This window comes from Sebastes umbrosus, chromosome 10 (assembly GCF_015220745.1).
Source record: "Sebastes umbrosus isolate fSebUmb1 chromosome 10, fSebUmb1.pri, whole genome shotgun sequence".
Lineage (NCBI taxonomy): Eukaryota > Metazoa > Chordata > Actinopteri > Perciformes > Sebastidae > Sebastes > Sebastes umbrosus.
This window is the reverse complement of record NC_051278.1, coordinates 3,527,441-3,543,268: the sequence shown is the minus strand read 5'-3', so window position 1 is coordinate 3,543,268 and position 15,828 is coordinate 3,527,441. Positions and strand designations below refer to the sequence as shown.

General features: G+C 39.9%; 1 protein-coding gene across 1 annotated transcript; it reads left to right on the top strand.

Annotated features, from left to right (window-relative positions):
• Window positions 1-677: 677 nt before the first annotated feature.
• On the top strand, window positions 678-3,067 carry LOC119495729 (galactose-specific lectin nattectin-like). The gene is made up of 6 exons (XM_037782486.1): window positions 678-703; window positions 1,023-1,141; window positions 1,227-1,351; window positions 1,451-1,588; window positions 2,349-2,457; window positions 2,940-3,067. Exons 2-6 carry the CDS (start codon window positions 1,069-1,071, stop codon window positions 3,065-3,067), a joined length of 573 nt encoding a protein of 190 aa, XP_037638414.1. The 5' UTR covers window positions 678-703; window positions 1,023-1,068.
• Window positions 3,068-15,828: the final 12,761 nt, after the last annotated feature.

Here is a 15,828-nt window from a genome sequence, read left to right as displayed (position 1 = left end):
TGAGCTCCTCATCCTATTCCTAAGGCTGAGCCCAGACCCCCTATATGGAGGAAGCTCATTCTGGCCGCTTGCGTCTCATTCTTTTGGTCACTAGGCCTACCCAAAGCGCTGGATATCTTGTAGAAATACATTTTGTCACACATCCAAGAGGTTTCATCAATTTGGAGCTGATTGTCTGTTTGATGAAAATGTCCTCTCGACCAAAGTCCAGTTGCTTTAAATTAAGAACTCGACGTGTGTCATGTAAAACTAGAAGGACTCCCATGCTTTAAGAGGACAAGGAGAGTGCTCTTTTCTTAAATTATTACATGAGCTGAATTTATTATATAATGTAATAACGTATTATGCACAAAACCATTATTACATTATGAGTTGCTACAAAGTTTGTTGCTGCAAACACAGTTAAAGTGACAGTTTGACATCAGTGACTGGGGGATAAAACAGGACGCTGACTCAGCTGAAGTTGGCTGATTTTTTTCTCTCACACATCTTAAACAAGATTCTGTCTCTCAGTTGCAGGGCAATACTTCCTTCCTGTGTTTGTTCTGTATAAGTAATCATAATTAAATAATAATAAATTCATTTGGTGACGTTGGCAGAACATTGACATGTCCATGGGGCATGAGTGGCGGGTTTAAAAGTGAGAGCAAGAGCCACCAGACAATCAGACGGAGGAGCAGCAAGAAACCAGAACACATCTGTGGTGAGCTTCCTTTTCTCTCTCTCTGTGTGTTTCAGGATATCAGATCGGGGTAACAATCCGATGTCTTTTGGGGTAGATAAGTGAATTACAGAAGGACGCTGGAGCTGATGTAGAAATCTGTCCTGTATTTTCACCTCATTTCACAGGTGGTTCACATTTGAATTAACTTGTAAGCAGAACTTTCTTCACCTTTGAACGGAGCCAGACCAGCTGTTAACCAGCTGCTGGCCGTAGCTTCATGTTCCCAGTACCGTATGATGGAGTGATTATGTTATCTTGACCACCTTCATACATGCATCCTCAACTGTCACCTGTCCAGGTCTTATTCTATCTGTGTAGCAGTACGAGTCATTGAGGCCTGAGCCATGCGTCTAACTGTGGTAACCGCTGTCCTGCTGTTGGTGGGCGCCCTGAACACCGTGACTGCCGACATTGACTGTAAGTACCAAAACCATCATCACCGACACATTATTGAACTAAAACCCGAGAAACTTTGTTTATTAGAGCACTTGTGTTCCCACAGGTCCTTCCATTTGGGACGTGTGTCAGGAAGTTCCACACATGTCATGTGGTGACGGATGGACCCGCTTTGATGAGAATCGCTGTGTCAAATACGTCAAGACTGCAAAAACTTTCCAGGATGCACAGGTGAAAAAAAAACATCAAATCCATCCTCATTTATTATACAGTATGTTATGATAAAGTGCTGCTAACACTTTTCTGCCAACACATTTCTGTTGATTTCAGGACGAGTGCCGCAGCTCCGACGGTGATCTGATATCCATACACAGCCTTCAACAGGTGGTGCACATGCTTTGTTTGACAAGTTATAACACCGCTCGTTCTGAACCCAAAGCTGCTTGGATTGGAGCCAAAAGATCAGGGGTAAGCAGTGAATGTCTCATAGAGACCCTGAGTCCCGCCTCTTCTGGTGGACCACCACAGGGCCTTATTTCTGAAAAAAATATGAACGGTAGTCAAAGGAGAGAGATAAATATTATGAATCACACATGTGATGTTTGTCAATTTAAAAAAATGATTTTGCAAGTCCAGAAATTCTCAGTTTGTCATAGTATTATTTAGTTTTGTGTGAAACCGCTCAGTGAACTACATCTCTCGTCTCGCACAACATACGTCACCAACACTAGCTAGCTAGCTAATGTATACGTTCCACACACAGATGAAAAGTTATCTAACCAGATGTGTTTTATCCAGCGACTCCTGGTCTTTTTATCAGCCGGGAAAAGAAAGAAGGATCAGACCGGTTGCTGGTGGGAGTTCATCCCAGTGGGAAACACACAGGAATCATAGTTTCAGAGAGAGAGATAGATGTTACTTATCCAACTTTTGGGTGTGTCGTATTCCTAATAACGAATTTTCACAGTCTGATCTTTTAAATTGACAAACATCATATGTGTGATTCATGGCACAATCCAAACAGGATCAAAAAAATATTTATCTCTCTCCGTTGACTGCCGTACATATTTTTTTCTGAAATAAGGTCCCGTGGTGGTCCACCTGAAGGGGTGGGATTTAGGCTCTCTTATTGTGATCAGAGAGCAGACTGATTGGCTGGTTATTAAACTCATAAAGACCCTGATGGAGGAGTATGTGTGTCACATGTCATCACCTTTCTGTTCTTCAGGAGAACTTTGCATTCACCGATGGATCTGAATTCAACTACAAAGGATGGTATTTTGGTGAGCCGGACAACGTTGGTGGAGAAGAGGACTGCGTCGAGATGAACTTCAAAGGTAAGGAAAAAAGAGGAGTAGAAAGAAAGGTTGAAGCTTTAAGAACGGGTAGAAGCCAACAATTAGCTTTTGAATAATTCAAAAGTGCACATGAAGAACACGAGGCCTCATGAACCAGTCACACAAACAGATTCTTTCTTAAATAGCACGTACGAGAGATCCAGAAGAACTTGTCATATTGATTCACAGAAGTAAAAACACATTATGGGCATTGATTACACTAATGATCAAGAATGTGCACCCGCTCCCGAACAGGTGACCATCATCTGTAGGTAGTGTAGACAAAAATCCATGCAAAAATGTTCCTGCATGATTCCTCCATTATCCGGCTGCTCAAAGCAGGAAATGTGACCACCTCTGTGAAGTAACGAGATTATTCTGTTTGAACGCTGACGTTGTGTTTTATGAACCAGTGAAAGGATGTTTTCCTCTGTAACTCCTGACGTCACTGAATGGGATGTTTTCTGTTGTGTGTTTTCCAGTGATGGGAAGGTGGAATGATGTACCCTGCTCCAAGAAGAACTACTTTGTGTGCTCAAAGAAAAGCAAAGGAGTATGGAAACAAAAACAAAAACTACAAAAACCAAAGCTTTCTTCAAAAAGTTGCTAAAGTTCAATAACTTCAACAACTACTCTTCTAAGGTCATCACCAGCTGATGTTTGCTTTCACAATTCCAATCAGTGTCGACGTCGACGACTGATCAGCTGTGCTGCAGGTGGACCAGTCTGTTTCATGATAACCACTGTAAACACAAGCTTTTAAATTTACTGCAATAAACGCTTCAGCATTCACGTTCCAGCGTCTTGTTTCATTTCTGTTCAGCAATATGAGTGTAGAAATCTTGTTCAAGTTCTTCCAGATGCATTTCTTTTAAACAGAACTGTGGAAAAACAACTGTTCTGCACCAGATTGCATGATGACAGCATTATGTATGCACTAACCTCTTTAAAGGATGAGTCTAATCATATTATGAAAACTCTAATCTATAAGAATGGGGGAGGAGTTCTTTCTCAGAGCTTGTTCATATACATTTGGGTATCTTGAGTGTCTACCAACCCAGTCAATTGTATGTGGGCTGTCTACATCAGAAAACATGGGATTCAACAAGCCATTCAGATTTGGCTCATTAGAATATATACCAGCCACAGCTTGAGAACTACCTTTACAAACGTGCACCATTTTCAAGAATTGTTGAAAGAGGCTCGGAGCTATGGGGTATGACACATGCACAGTGGAACTGGAGCTGCGGTTGTGCGTTGCTATTTGCTCAATTTTGGCAAGAGCAGACCAGATTTTACTGTGCATGTGTTGCACCCCAAAGATATGACGCGATGATGACGCTACTCTTTTCATCATTCTTGCAATATTTTTTCTAAAAGGAATATTCAGAAGGACAGTAAATAAGAAAAATAATGTGTTTTTTGAACATTAAAGGGGCTCTTTGTAAGAATCAGAAATTGCTTTTTAACAGTGACACCAGTGGCCGTTAAGTCAAAGACTGTCAGTGTCCTGTTCCTCGAGCTAGAGCACGCACCACCGACACACACGAGACTGACAGGCATCATGTTGATTAACGTTAGCGACTTTAGCCAGCTAAAAGTACACTGTCACTATATATTTCACCTGCTTGGCAGTAAAGTTAACTTACCAAACGAAGATCCCTCCATGAATCGATGTTGATCCTATTGTTAACTTTTCCTGCTTCAGCCTCCGTGGTCAGAAGGAACAGTGGAGACACCGTAGTTTTGGTCTCCTGGGACGGAGTCGATAAGTTAACGGAGTCCAGACTCCTATCTGACCGGGACTGAAATTCAGCCTGGGACTTTGAGATGGAGAGGCTCTTTATGCGAGCACCCGGATGGTACGAGCAGAATTTGCTTCGGTAGTTTTAACACTAATACAGCCACCCCAGCTGCCACCGCTTTCTACCGGCCTCAGGAGCTTTCTGTGCAGCCTGTCCTCCTCATTACTTTTTTTCCTACTAAATGTGTGTGTAGGGTTGCCAACTTATACTAGTAGAAATGTAGAACGGCTGCAGATGGATAGTGGCGGGTTATTTTGTTTCCTAATAGTTAGTAAGGCTGTAATTTAAAATGCATTCTGCTACTGATGTTTGGGTGTGCCAGCTGCCTCTTTGGGTGGCACAGCTCATCCTGGAGAGCAACGACAAGCAATGTATTTAGTTGAGATGCCATTGTTTATGAATGTAAGAATTCAGATTTTTGTCTTTTTAAATATGTTTTGAAGCAGGAAGGTTGACGTCCCCGGTGTTCACAGGATAATTAGTAATTAAGATGGAGGATGATGATGGATTTAACCTCACAAACTTTTTCCAACTCCCTGCAGAGTTTATAGGTCTTGTTGCCAAATTCTCTCCATTCACCGTTCCACCTTAATTAAACTTTTTTTTGCCTTTTTTCGTGCAGCAAAAAATGAACAATGGTTGTTTACTGTTGGAAGTCCATTTCTGTTTGGGTACAGGCACAAGAGACTTTGTGTTCTCACAGGGTCTGAACTCAGTACTGGCAGGACGCCGGCCATTGTTGTACCTTGACTATAAAGGATTTAATTAGCACCAACTTGTTTTAACACAGCATGCGGCGGTGGGACTGGATGCAGTAGCAGTAGGCCAAGATGGGACTCATCTGGGAGATTTACATTGAGAGAGATCACATTTGCACATTTGACAGGAGCACAAATTACAATGATTACAACAGACACAGGTTAAGCACACTTCAGGGCACAGACAATCCCTTAACACCCATATCTGACCGGGGCAGGATCTGTCTGTTGTCAGACTAAACACAAACACTGGAGCAAAGCCACATAAACTACATATACCAAACATGTCACGTTAAAACCAAAACAGAGTGGGAGAGAATGAGAAATGGGCTTATGAAAAATGTCAGGATGAGTTTAAAGCCACCGCCTCTGGTTTCTGCAAGACCTGAATACACATGAAAACAACGTGTTTTTTATTTATGACAAGTTTTTGTTAAGTTTGACTGCATTAGAGGTTTTCTTCTTTTGGTTGCTCCACATCAGTAGTAAAACATTGTCCGATAAACCATGAATAAATAATAACTTAAGTTACTTTGAAGATTCAGATTAAGAATATAAAATATAATAAACTAATAAATAATGATGTATTATTATAGATTAAACTACCCAGCAGTATATAAAGTAATTCAAATGAGCTCCACCTTTACCAGCTGCAACATTAAAGTGATGAACTATGGGGGACGAAACCTAAAGCCAAAATAAAGGGACAGGTGTTGCAAATTAGCATTCGCTATAAGTACTATGATACTTGCATCAGATAGCTGTTTTTAAGTTGTCTATGTACATTGTATTGGTCCCTATTAAATAAACCATGAAAAAATAAATGAATAAATAAATAAATGCATAAATACATCAATAAAAACATACATTTAAAAATAAATATAAAATACATAAAAATGCCAAAAAATAAATGAATACATACAATTAAATAAACAGAAGAGTAAATACATAAGGGAATAAATAAAGACACAAATTAAAATGGAAATATCAATTTATGTCACATTTATCAATTATTTAATGGCTACATTTATTTTTTATTTTATTTTTGCTATATTTAATGATATATTTATGTATTTATTTATTTACTTATCAAGACATTTATCAAGGCATTTTTTATTTTGGCAGGTTCCGTCCTCCATAATGAACACATTAATGCATCAATAACACTGTACACCTCCCACCAAGAGGTTTGTAAAACAAAAAAAAAGTATTTTAGAGTATTGATCGGATCAGCGCATCACTAGTTTGTAAATATTAAGAGATATAAAGAGATAAAGCATTCAACATGTGTGCACAGTGGACCCTGGGAAAAACTCAAATCAGCTTTTTAACCGGCTCATAACAGCATCTATAGAACCTAATTAAGTGGGTAGTTTTAAAGTATTATAATTCCTCTATTATTAATAAGAAACTGTGTTCAACGGTAATAATTGGACAGCCTACTTCTCTCCCTGACGTAAGACTTCCTGGATTTGTTCGCATAGTGGAGTGTTAAAGTCACGTAGAGGCTCAGCGGGAGTTGCAGGTAGCAGATTACCCGCTGAGTCATCCCTCAGATGCACCGCCAACGGAGACACAGAAACTCTCTGAACATTGTCTTATTTCGCAGTCAAATATGCAAAGCAGGGCCAGATATGGATATGAGAAGCATTTTGCACGTCAGTCAAAAAATGATCAGATGATCATAGGTGTCAGACAGATGGATAAAAGGTGCAATTTAGATGCTTTTAGTAAAGATATAAATCTTATGGTTGCACTCTGATGGATTCCTGTGATGCCCGTTTGGCTAGTTCACACAACAGGGACAAAAGTTTCACAATTTCACCAGAAAAATATACAAATAATGTCTTAATACATAATTTTTCCCTAGATTTGAACTGAAAACGCAAGAGGCTTCAATGGAGCGGGTATGTTGCTGCATGAGTTTCAAGGTTTAGTAAACACCTAAACATTACACCACATTTAAAATACTTTGAGACAAGATTGTAAATGATCACAAGGCCAATCCTTTTATCTTTCCTTGCAATGATTGCGATGTCAACAGTGCAAATATGACATTCATGTTACAGATTAATCTAATAATAGGGATGTCTTTATTATTGAGACTGGTTAAATATTTTTGCTGGACAACCCTGCGACTTTTTCTGCCGGAGCCCTAAAACAGGGTTGAAGTCCATCTGAATATGGACTTATACATGATGGGATAAATTGTTAAACCTTTATCACAGCAGACATTTTGACTTGAAACCACAGCTGTAATGATTCATTCATTTAGGTGTTTTCCTTCCATGGCTCTGGTGTCCCTTTGTCATGGTTTACTGTGACACATTATTACACTACTGTGCTTTGCCTGTGATGTCAAAGTCAAATTTTGCTCTGAAAAATGTCTGTTGTTAATGGTCCTATACTTGGAAGTGTTGATGACAAAGTATCACCTGCTCTGAAACACCCTTCATTTGGGTATAGTGTTGAGAGTGGCGGATGCCGAAATGTGTCAACTAATTATTAATGAAATGAAATTATTTTGTCTCGGTTTTCTCAAGTGTACTTATTTCACCCATTCATTTTTTGCATTATGAGTTTCCTCCCAAAATGCATTTATCTAATGCAAAATACTAGGGCTGTCAATGGATTACAATATTGAATCGCAATTAATCGCATGATTGTCCATGACTGATATTATTAATGCCTCCTCATACATTTTTTATCTGTTCAAAATGTACCTTAAAGGGAGATTTGTCAAGTATTTAATACTCTTATCAATATGGGAGTGGACAAATATGCTTGCTTCATGCAAATGTATGTATATATTTATCATTCTAAATCAATTTACTTCACAAAACAATGACACATATTGTCCAGAAACCCTCACAAGTACTGCATTTAAAACAAATTTGCGTTAACGCGTTTATATCATGTTAACTTTGACGGCCCTACAAAATGTTAAACGTAATTCTTAGGAACAAGTGCTGGCTGAATTATATATAGGCTAAATAAGTAAATGCATATATAGAAGGCAATAGAAAACAGACCAATGATTAGCCAAACAATTAAAACCATACTGTGTGGTCCTTTGTTGTAATAGCAGATGAAGATATGAAGCCACCACTGTAACAGTATGAGCCCCTTACAGAGAAACACAATAATAAGTCCTATTAAGATTCCTGCAGCCTCTTTTCCTCCAATCGATTCACAGTCATTATGCAGAGTAATGGCGTTTAGGGGAGCATGTGCGTATGCAGAGCCACATTTAAAAAATGTGTTTGTGCATGTGCAAGTGCCCCCATGTGCACATTTTATATTGCTTGTAATGGTAGAGATATTTTTAATGTCTCCTCTCCGCGGGGCCGGCTGGATGTTTCAGAGTCAGCGGGATTGGAGGAGGCGGAAATATTAGCATGTGCGGAGGGAGGACTGAGCAGACCTTTGCTGAGCGCCGTCTGTACAATCCTTATCTTCTCGTTGCAGGGTCTGCTCCGTGGAACCGAGCCCTCCCAACTATGCTAATGCTAATGCCACCGAGCCGGGTGGGGACGCTAATGATCTCATCCCAGACAGGCCGTGCTTAATGTATATTATTACCGTCTGTGTGTTCTGGGACTCAGCACAGACTTAATTGATGATAAGTCAGTTCAACTGTTGGTAGGTCTCTGTGTAAATGAGGCCACTATGCTGTACAGTACAGAAAACACATCTTTATCTCTCTCCATCCCTCACTCAAATTCAAAACTGCTTCATTAGCAAGAGTGTAACATGCTGAAGCAGGTTGTGCAAAGTTTACAAAGAATAATAATTCAGGATGTTTGGAAAAAAAAATCTTTTTAAAAAATAGAAAAAACATCTCTTTCTCTGGTCCCATAGTATGACTGTCACCGGATTTGTGTCAGCAGGTCTGTACATATATATCATCTTTAAGGTGAGGTGGGTTCGTCCAACAAACACTCGGCTTTCATCCCAGCCCGTTCGCACAGAAAGGCGCATAAATGCCACAATAATGTGCAAGGCGTTTAGCGTGCAATAAGAACGCCATTCATGATTTCCGCGTCTTGTGTACGCCATGTATCTTTTACTGACTGCAATGTTAATGCATCTGCGTTTAAATACTACGGTAAGAGTTAGAGACGTAGTATAAAAAGTGAGAAAGACCCCTCATGGTGGGAAGGTGGACCGCCAGACTTTTAATCAGGAGACCCGTGTTTCAGACTGTTGTTGACCGGTGTTTTGTTTTGTAAGTTACGTTTTTATTGACGTTTGTGACGTATTGTCTGTAGTTGGGTTACTTTGTTTCTGTACGTATTTTACCGACCATCCCTTACACTAACTAAGTGGTTTTCGAGCGAGCACAAGTGGACTTCAACGGCCACAGGTTTCGCTGTTAACAAGTAATTTCTGATTCTTACATACAGTCCCTTTAATTAAAATTTGGGTAAGAAGCACAATAGCAAAGGCTACCAAGGCAATCGCTGACCTTTCAACCATAACACTTGTCAAATGTTTGGAAAAAGTTGGATGGTTTGAGAGACTTGACGTCACTCAGAAAAGAGAGAAGTTGTATTGCTGCAAATCTACCTAGCCAAAGGCAGCTTCGCAAAGTCTTTTGAAGGTGTATACCACATAATGAATGATTAGGAAATCAACGGTTGCACCTGCAACATCCAACATCACACTGCTTCCATCACACCTGTCGGCCCCACCTGTGCCGTGTCCTCTGCCATCCGTTAATGGCGTTACATACTGTTCGGGGTCACGTCTAATCCCATTATATCCTGTGTATCGTGCCGTCAGAGAGGGGTGGTGGTACATGGGATCTGGCAAACTCACTTAAACATGGGACATGTGCAAAGGCAGATTACGGCACTGACTCAAACGTTCCCGCTGATCAAGTGGCAATTAGTGATTCACAAGCTGTTTCCCTGATTTGTCATGAAGCACTTTGTTGTGGGAGAGCGTAGCTCGGAGACAGCCTCGTGTAGCTGCTGTGTTTCAACAAACCAAAGCACTCTCTAGATAGTGTGACTTGCTTTTTGCATTTTTTATGTGTGTTTATACAAGTTAATGTGTGGTTTTGAATCAGAATCACCTTTGTTGGCCAAGTACGTGTGCACATACAAGGATTTTGCATCTCTCTATGTACTTAAGCAGAAATAGAAAGAACTGCTAGGAACAAGGAGAACAAAGCTGGACAAATAAAGATAAAGATTAGACAGGACTATACAGCAAGTAGAGAAAAAAATAGGAGAACATATATATATATTATATAAATATATATAAAAAGCACCAATGAGCAGCAATAAAATGAAAATAAAACATCCACATACAGGTCTGTAAGTTGTAAACAATACAAATAGTGCAAATAAATAAATACTAAATGGATTTGCATTTTTTTTACATTTTGTGCATGTATATGATGTACATGCATATACATCTATACACACATATATATATATACATATATATATATATGTATGATTGTAACGTGAAAATGACTTCATGCACGGGACACAAACAGGGGTCTCACGGAGGTAAGCCTTGAGTTTGTTGCCTAAACATAACCAACCATTTCACATTAACAGTGTTGCGTTAAATGACATGCGAAAAGCGTTATCTTTACACAAATGACCTTAAAAGAACCGTGCTACTGACACGCCTTCCTGTGAGATCACGTTGCCCTTTAAGCTATTGGGCAGAAGCAAAGTAACTAAATCAGTTTTAGTTCCTCCAATTACAGCGGATCGATCAACAACAAACACAGAAGACCGGTGTTTAAGAACGGTGTTTTGTTTTGTAAGTTATGTTTGTTACATTGTTTCTGTACATATTATACCTGTTTTAGGCCAACCATGACTTCTTTTAAGTGTTTTTGTGCCTCAACCTAACTGCGGCCGTTACCGTAGTTTTGTTGCGTGGAGTAGAAAAGACACACTAAAATCCTAAAATGCGTCCTCATGACACTCAGTATATATGTGTAATGTCGTGCTATTTATACGCCTCCCCGTGAAACTGGGTTGAGAAAAACCACTAGTCCGATTTTCATTTTTTGGTCGGAGGTTGTAGCAACCCATTACATTTTGGAGTGTATCTGAATCACGGGACAAATTATGTTCCACTTTCATTAACACTGTGAGAGAGCGCATGGCCTTCCCCGTCTCGTTTTCTGTAGGACTTTGAAGCAGTGCTGCACAATATGAGACAGACATGGATGTGTGAAGTGATTTGGCTAGTGATGACAGCAGGTGAGAAGAGAGGAGTAAAGAGAGACTCTTCACCCTGCAGGATAGATGCTTTCTTTGTCTTTGGCTAATGACAACAGGGACTGGGAGCTGCCGGGGGAGTTTAGGCTGTCTATAGTGTATATAATGCAGGTGAACAGCATCTATGAAGACTTTCAGAAAGTAAGAATGGTACATCCATAGAAGCTGCCAAATACATTTCTCTCATTTTGATTTGCACATCTGCTGGTTTTTGTTAAATTGATTTGTGTTTCACTCAACACCAGCTTGCTGCTGATTTAAACTCGTCCTGACATTGAGAACCAGAGTTTGAATGTTTTGCAGCACTGAGAGAGAGAGCCCTTCTCCTCCAAGCCAATCATGTAAACTGCTGTAATGGAGCAGATTTGACAGTGGCCATGAGGGGGAGAAAGCTATAGGACCCACATAGAATCAACTCTGATATGTTAAACATGAGATGGTTATGAGATGAAGGCAGTTACAATGACTTTCACCCAGGAGACGTCGTCGTGTCCCGTGTCAACCGTTGACTTATTTATGTTGACTACTTAACTTATAAGAAAAATCCTTATTTTCACCCAATCATAATCTTTTCCTAAACCTAAACATAACCAAGTAATTTTGTTTGAATTCACAACATTAACCACATATTCAACTGCGACCGTGTATCCCAGCAAGGGGGTCAAATACCAGCGCTTTGTCACGGCCGTTGGCCTTAGATACCAATGCTTAATGCACCTTTTAGGGTCGGTAAGAGATGCACCGAGCTTTCCATTAACTACAATGTAAACCCATCTGCGTCAATAAAAATGCTCAGGGAAAGTGCCCCGTAACTATAGTGGTTTTGTTGCCTGAACCTAAGCAACTATTTTTGTTTACTTCACAACATTAAGCATGTGTTTACTGCAACTGAAAAAAGAGTGACGCAGAGGGGTTTGACAAAGCGTCTGTATAGGGAGCCAAAGTCCCGCCTCTTCCGTTGGACCACCATGGGACCTTATTTCGGAAAAACGGACATGCGAATTCCATGCCTGGGGAGCACCTCAACACATCATGCACCAATATCACTCCAAGACTGTTGGACAGCTATGAAAGTGTGAAACCAGTGTAGCACAATGTTGAACAAAATGACACCAGTTACAATGCAGGAACACACATACAATGAGATTAGGAATTAATCTATTGCTCTAGTGGATGCTTGGATGGAGCTCAACACCTCACGCAATCACAATCACATGATCAGCTCTCTGCTCATGGTTCAAACTCTCCACTAATTTTGCCTTATTCAAAATAAGAGTGCATTTCTGCCCAAGATAACTTCATCCAAGATCTACAAATCAATCCTCAAACTGTTTTCAGAACCGAAGAACCAAACTAGCTGGATGAGGATGAATGAAGCTACATTTGAAGAACAGGGTGCAGGAATGAGGCTGGTTTATTAAACACTGGGGCTTGATGTGGAACAGGTGTGGCTAGTTGAGGGGATCAGTAACAGGTGTGCATGTAGAAAGGGTCAGGTGAGGCAAGGAGGGAAACTGGCTGAGGACATCTGGTGGACAGGTGGAGAATGACAGTGCTCTTCTATAAAGATGACATGTCTGTGGGAGGAGGAACATCTGAGGCTGAAGAGACAGGGCAGTGACACAAAACACCCATATGAGTCATTTTTTGGAACATTCTTGTTGTTAATGTTTTTGTTGGCAGCTGCAATAACTCCTTCCAAAAACAATACAAATGTTTAAATTATACCGCCATTTAAAAAACACTGCAACACGTCCAGATTAATGTGTAAATAATTAAAGTAACACGGATAGCAGGCATGAAAGTGAAAGAGTGTACACATATACTAATAAGGCAGGAAAATATGAAAGTGGAATGAGTAAACTCATATTTTCAAAGTCTCGCTGTGAAAATGTGCTTTAAGAAGTGATTTAAAAGATTAAAGTGATTTTACTGTCCTATGCTCTTCAGGCAGGGGATTGCAAAAAACTCTGGGCTAAGACTGCAAATGAGAAAATTGGATTTTCAAAATACACTTCAGGAGCAATGTGGAGATCTAAAAAATAAAAAGCCTTGTTGCATCAGCCAGACTGTCCCCAATAAAGGACAGTAACCAAACTATGAGGCATTGTGTCATCACCCATATGAGTAAGAGTATATTCACATACTGTATTTCAATAAGTATATACAGAAAGAAATGTGTCTGCAGACAGAAATAGAGAATAGGAGTGAGATAAAGAGCAAACAGACAAAATATGTGCCAAAAAGAATTTGAGAGTATTAATCTTCTCCTGCTCCGGAGCTCTATTTCACATAAGCTCCTGTTTTATTCCACTACACAAACATAATGAAGTACACAAGCCACTGGTGACAGAGTACTGACAAAATGTATCCAAGCACAAAGTACAAATGTTCCAGAAACATAAAGCACCCTCGTGCACACATGCCACTGCACAATAATGAAGCTCTTCTTGTGTGTGAACTGCTTTAAAATGCAGCAGCTCGTTTCCACGGTAGCACCGGTAGCACGGCGCCGCATTGTCTGAACACCTGAATAACCAGACTGCATAACGAGTTCATGCATTATGGAAACTTCATGGACAATAAGTAAGCCGGCTCAATAAGTTGAGTACATCTGTAAGTGAGTGGTAGAAAATGTGTTTTTTTCTTAAGTATCCTTCTAGAACTACTGTATGTCATGTCAATGAAACTGTGGCGATGTGTCTGTGTCAACCATAAATCAACCTTTATAGTTATAAAGGTTGATTAATGGTTGTGTGAAGGGGTAGGTACGTGAGTAGGCTCTGTAGCTTTACACCATAGCTGATGTGCCCCTCCTCAAAAATGTAACTACACGTCGGGACAATGGAGACACCCAACACGCTCTCATCCCAACTCGTCATATACCGACGCTTTGTCACGCATCACTTTATTTTTTGCGTCAAAAAACTAAAGTTAGGTCTAGGAAAGAACTAAATGGTCGGGGTTAAAACTACTACATTTGTACAGTGAAAATGAAACTAAACGTTGTGATCTAGGGACACGAACAGCGGTCTCCTAAATGAAAGCCTGGTGTGTTTCTTTTCGCTCTTTAAACTAAGTCACTACAGTCACTCATGGGACAACGAGCTTTGATTGATCAGCGCTGTGTTTTCTCCACAAGTTTCTGGTGGAGTTTGATGAAAGTGAAGATAAAGACATACTTGGTAGTCTTAATGCTTGCTGCGATCACCACAAATTCACTGGGCAATTGTGGTGGCTCCTATTCAGTAAGATAGGTGGACAGCGATAGCTCACTGTCGCTCTGTATTACAAAATGAATGACAGAATTAATGTGGGAAATAAAGCCTATAAGCAAAGCACCATAAAGCCAGCATCAGCCTATAACGCTGCAGTGGTGTTTTTAACGGGTGAAATCTGGCACTGAACTATAAATCAAAATATGCCAAAGTTACAGTATCTATGGCTGGATCGCTGTTGTCCCCTCGCATCAAATATAATTCAAGCTCAAGTCTTGTTAATGATACTATGTGAAGCAATTTCCATATATTAATCGCTTTGTCCTTCCCCGACTTTCTTGGTTGCCTATAACAGGCTGTGGACGGATTTATGTAAAGTACTCGGGATGGTTTTGCCAAGAAAATCCAAAGGAAGGGATGTTTGTGCGCGCTCCCGAGTGCCTTGCACAGTGTTTCCGTGGGTTGAATTGTGTGTCCGCTGGTTGGGTAGACCTATTTACATGCAAATGACATGAATAATATCCCCCCCCAAAAAAACAAAAAACAAAAAACAAATCCTACCAAACTGACTCCAGATCAGCACATAGCCTATATGGACATATATGGGAATAAATATACAAAAAAGACAGGAAAAGCGAAAATGGAATTAAAGACTACAGTAAATCCATATGAAGTAAAAGCAGGAAGGAGGAAGAGGGAAAAGAGAAGAGGAAGAGAAAGCACCAGGTTAGTTTGTGTGTCAGAGAATTGGTTTACTCGTTCACAGAGCTATGTGTTATTTATGATGATATACTGCATCTAATTACACAAGGCCATTTTAGGAGCTTGGTTAAAGAGCTGTTTAGGGAAAACTGCGTTTCATACTGGCAGAGTTAACATTTATGGTGTTACTTTAAAGATATAACAATACATTTGGCAATGATAGCAATGATGTTGGACTTTATGCTTCGTTAGTCAACTCAGAAGTAACTTGAATGGTAAATCATCAACTAAAAAGAATAGTAGATTTGTATATTTGCCTTTCTTAATTAAAATAATACAGAAAACCTGTTCTGCAAACAATCTCTGAAAGTTATCTATCTTATCCAACAAACACAAGGCTTTCATCAAGGTTTCATTTCCATGTTACAATCAGCTGTCCGTTCGTGTCCCGCGTTCACAACGTCCAGTGTCATTTTCACTTTACAAACGTAGTAGTTTTGTTTCATTAACAACGTTGCCTCTTGACCTTGCCTCTCTTCAGCTCCCCTACAGTGCCAACAGTGTGTGGAAGTGCAAGATTACACCGTGTACGGATGCTGTCTCAAGCTCCTCCTCACTTACTTTTGTTCATATTTAT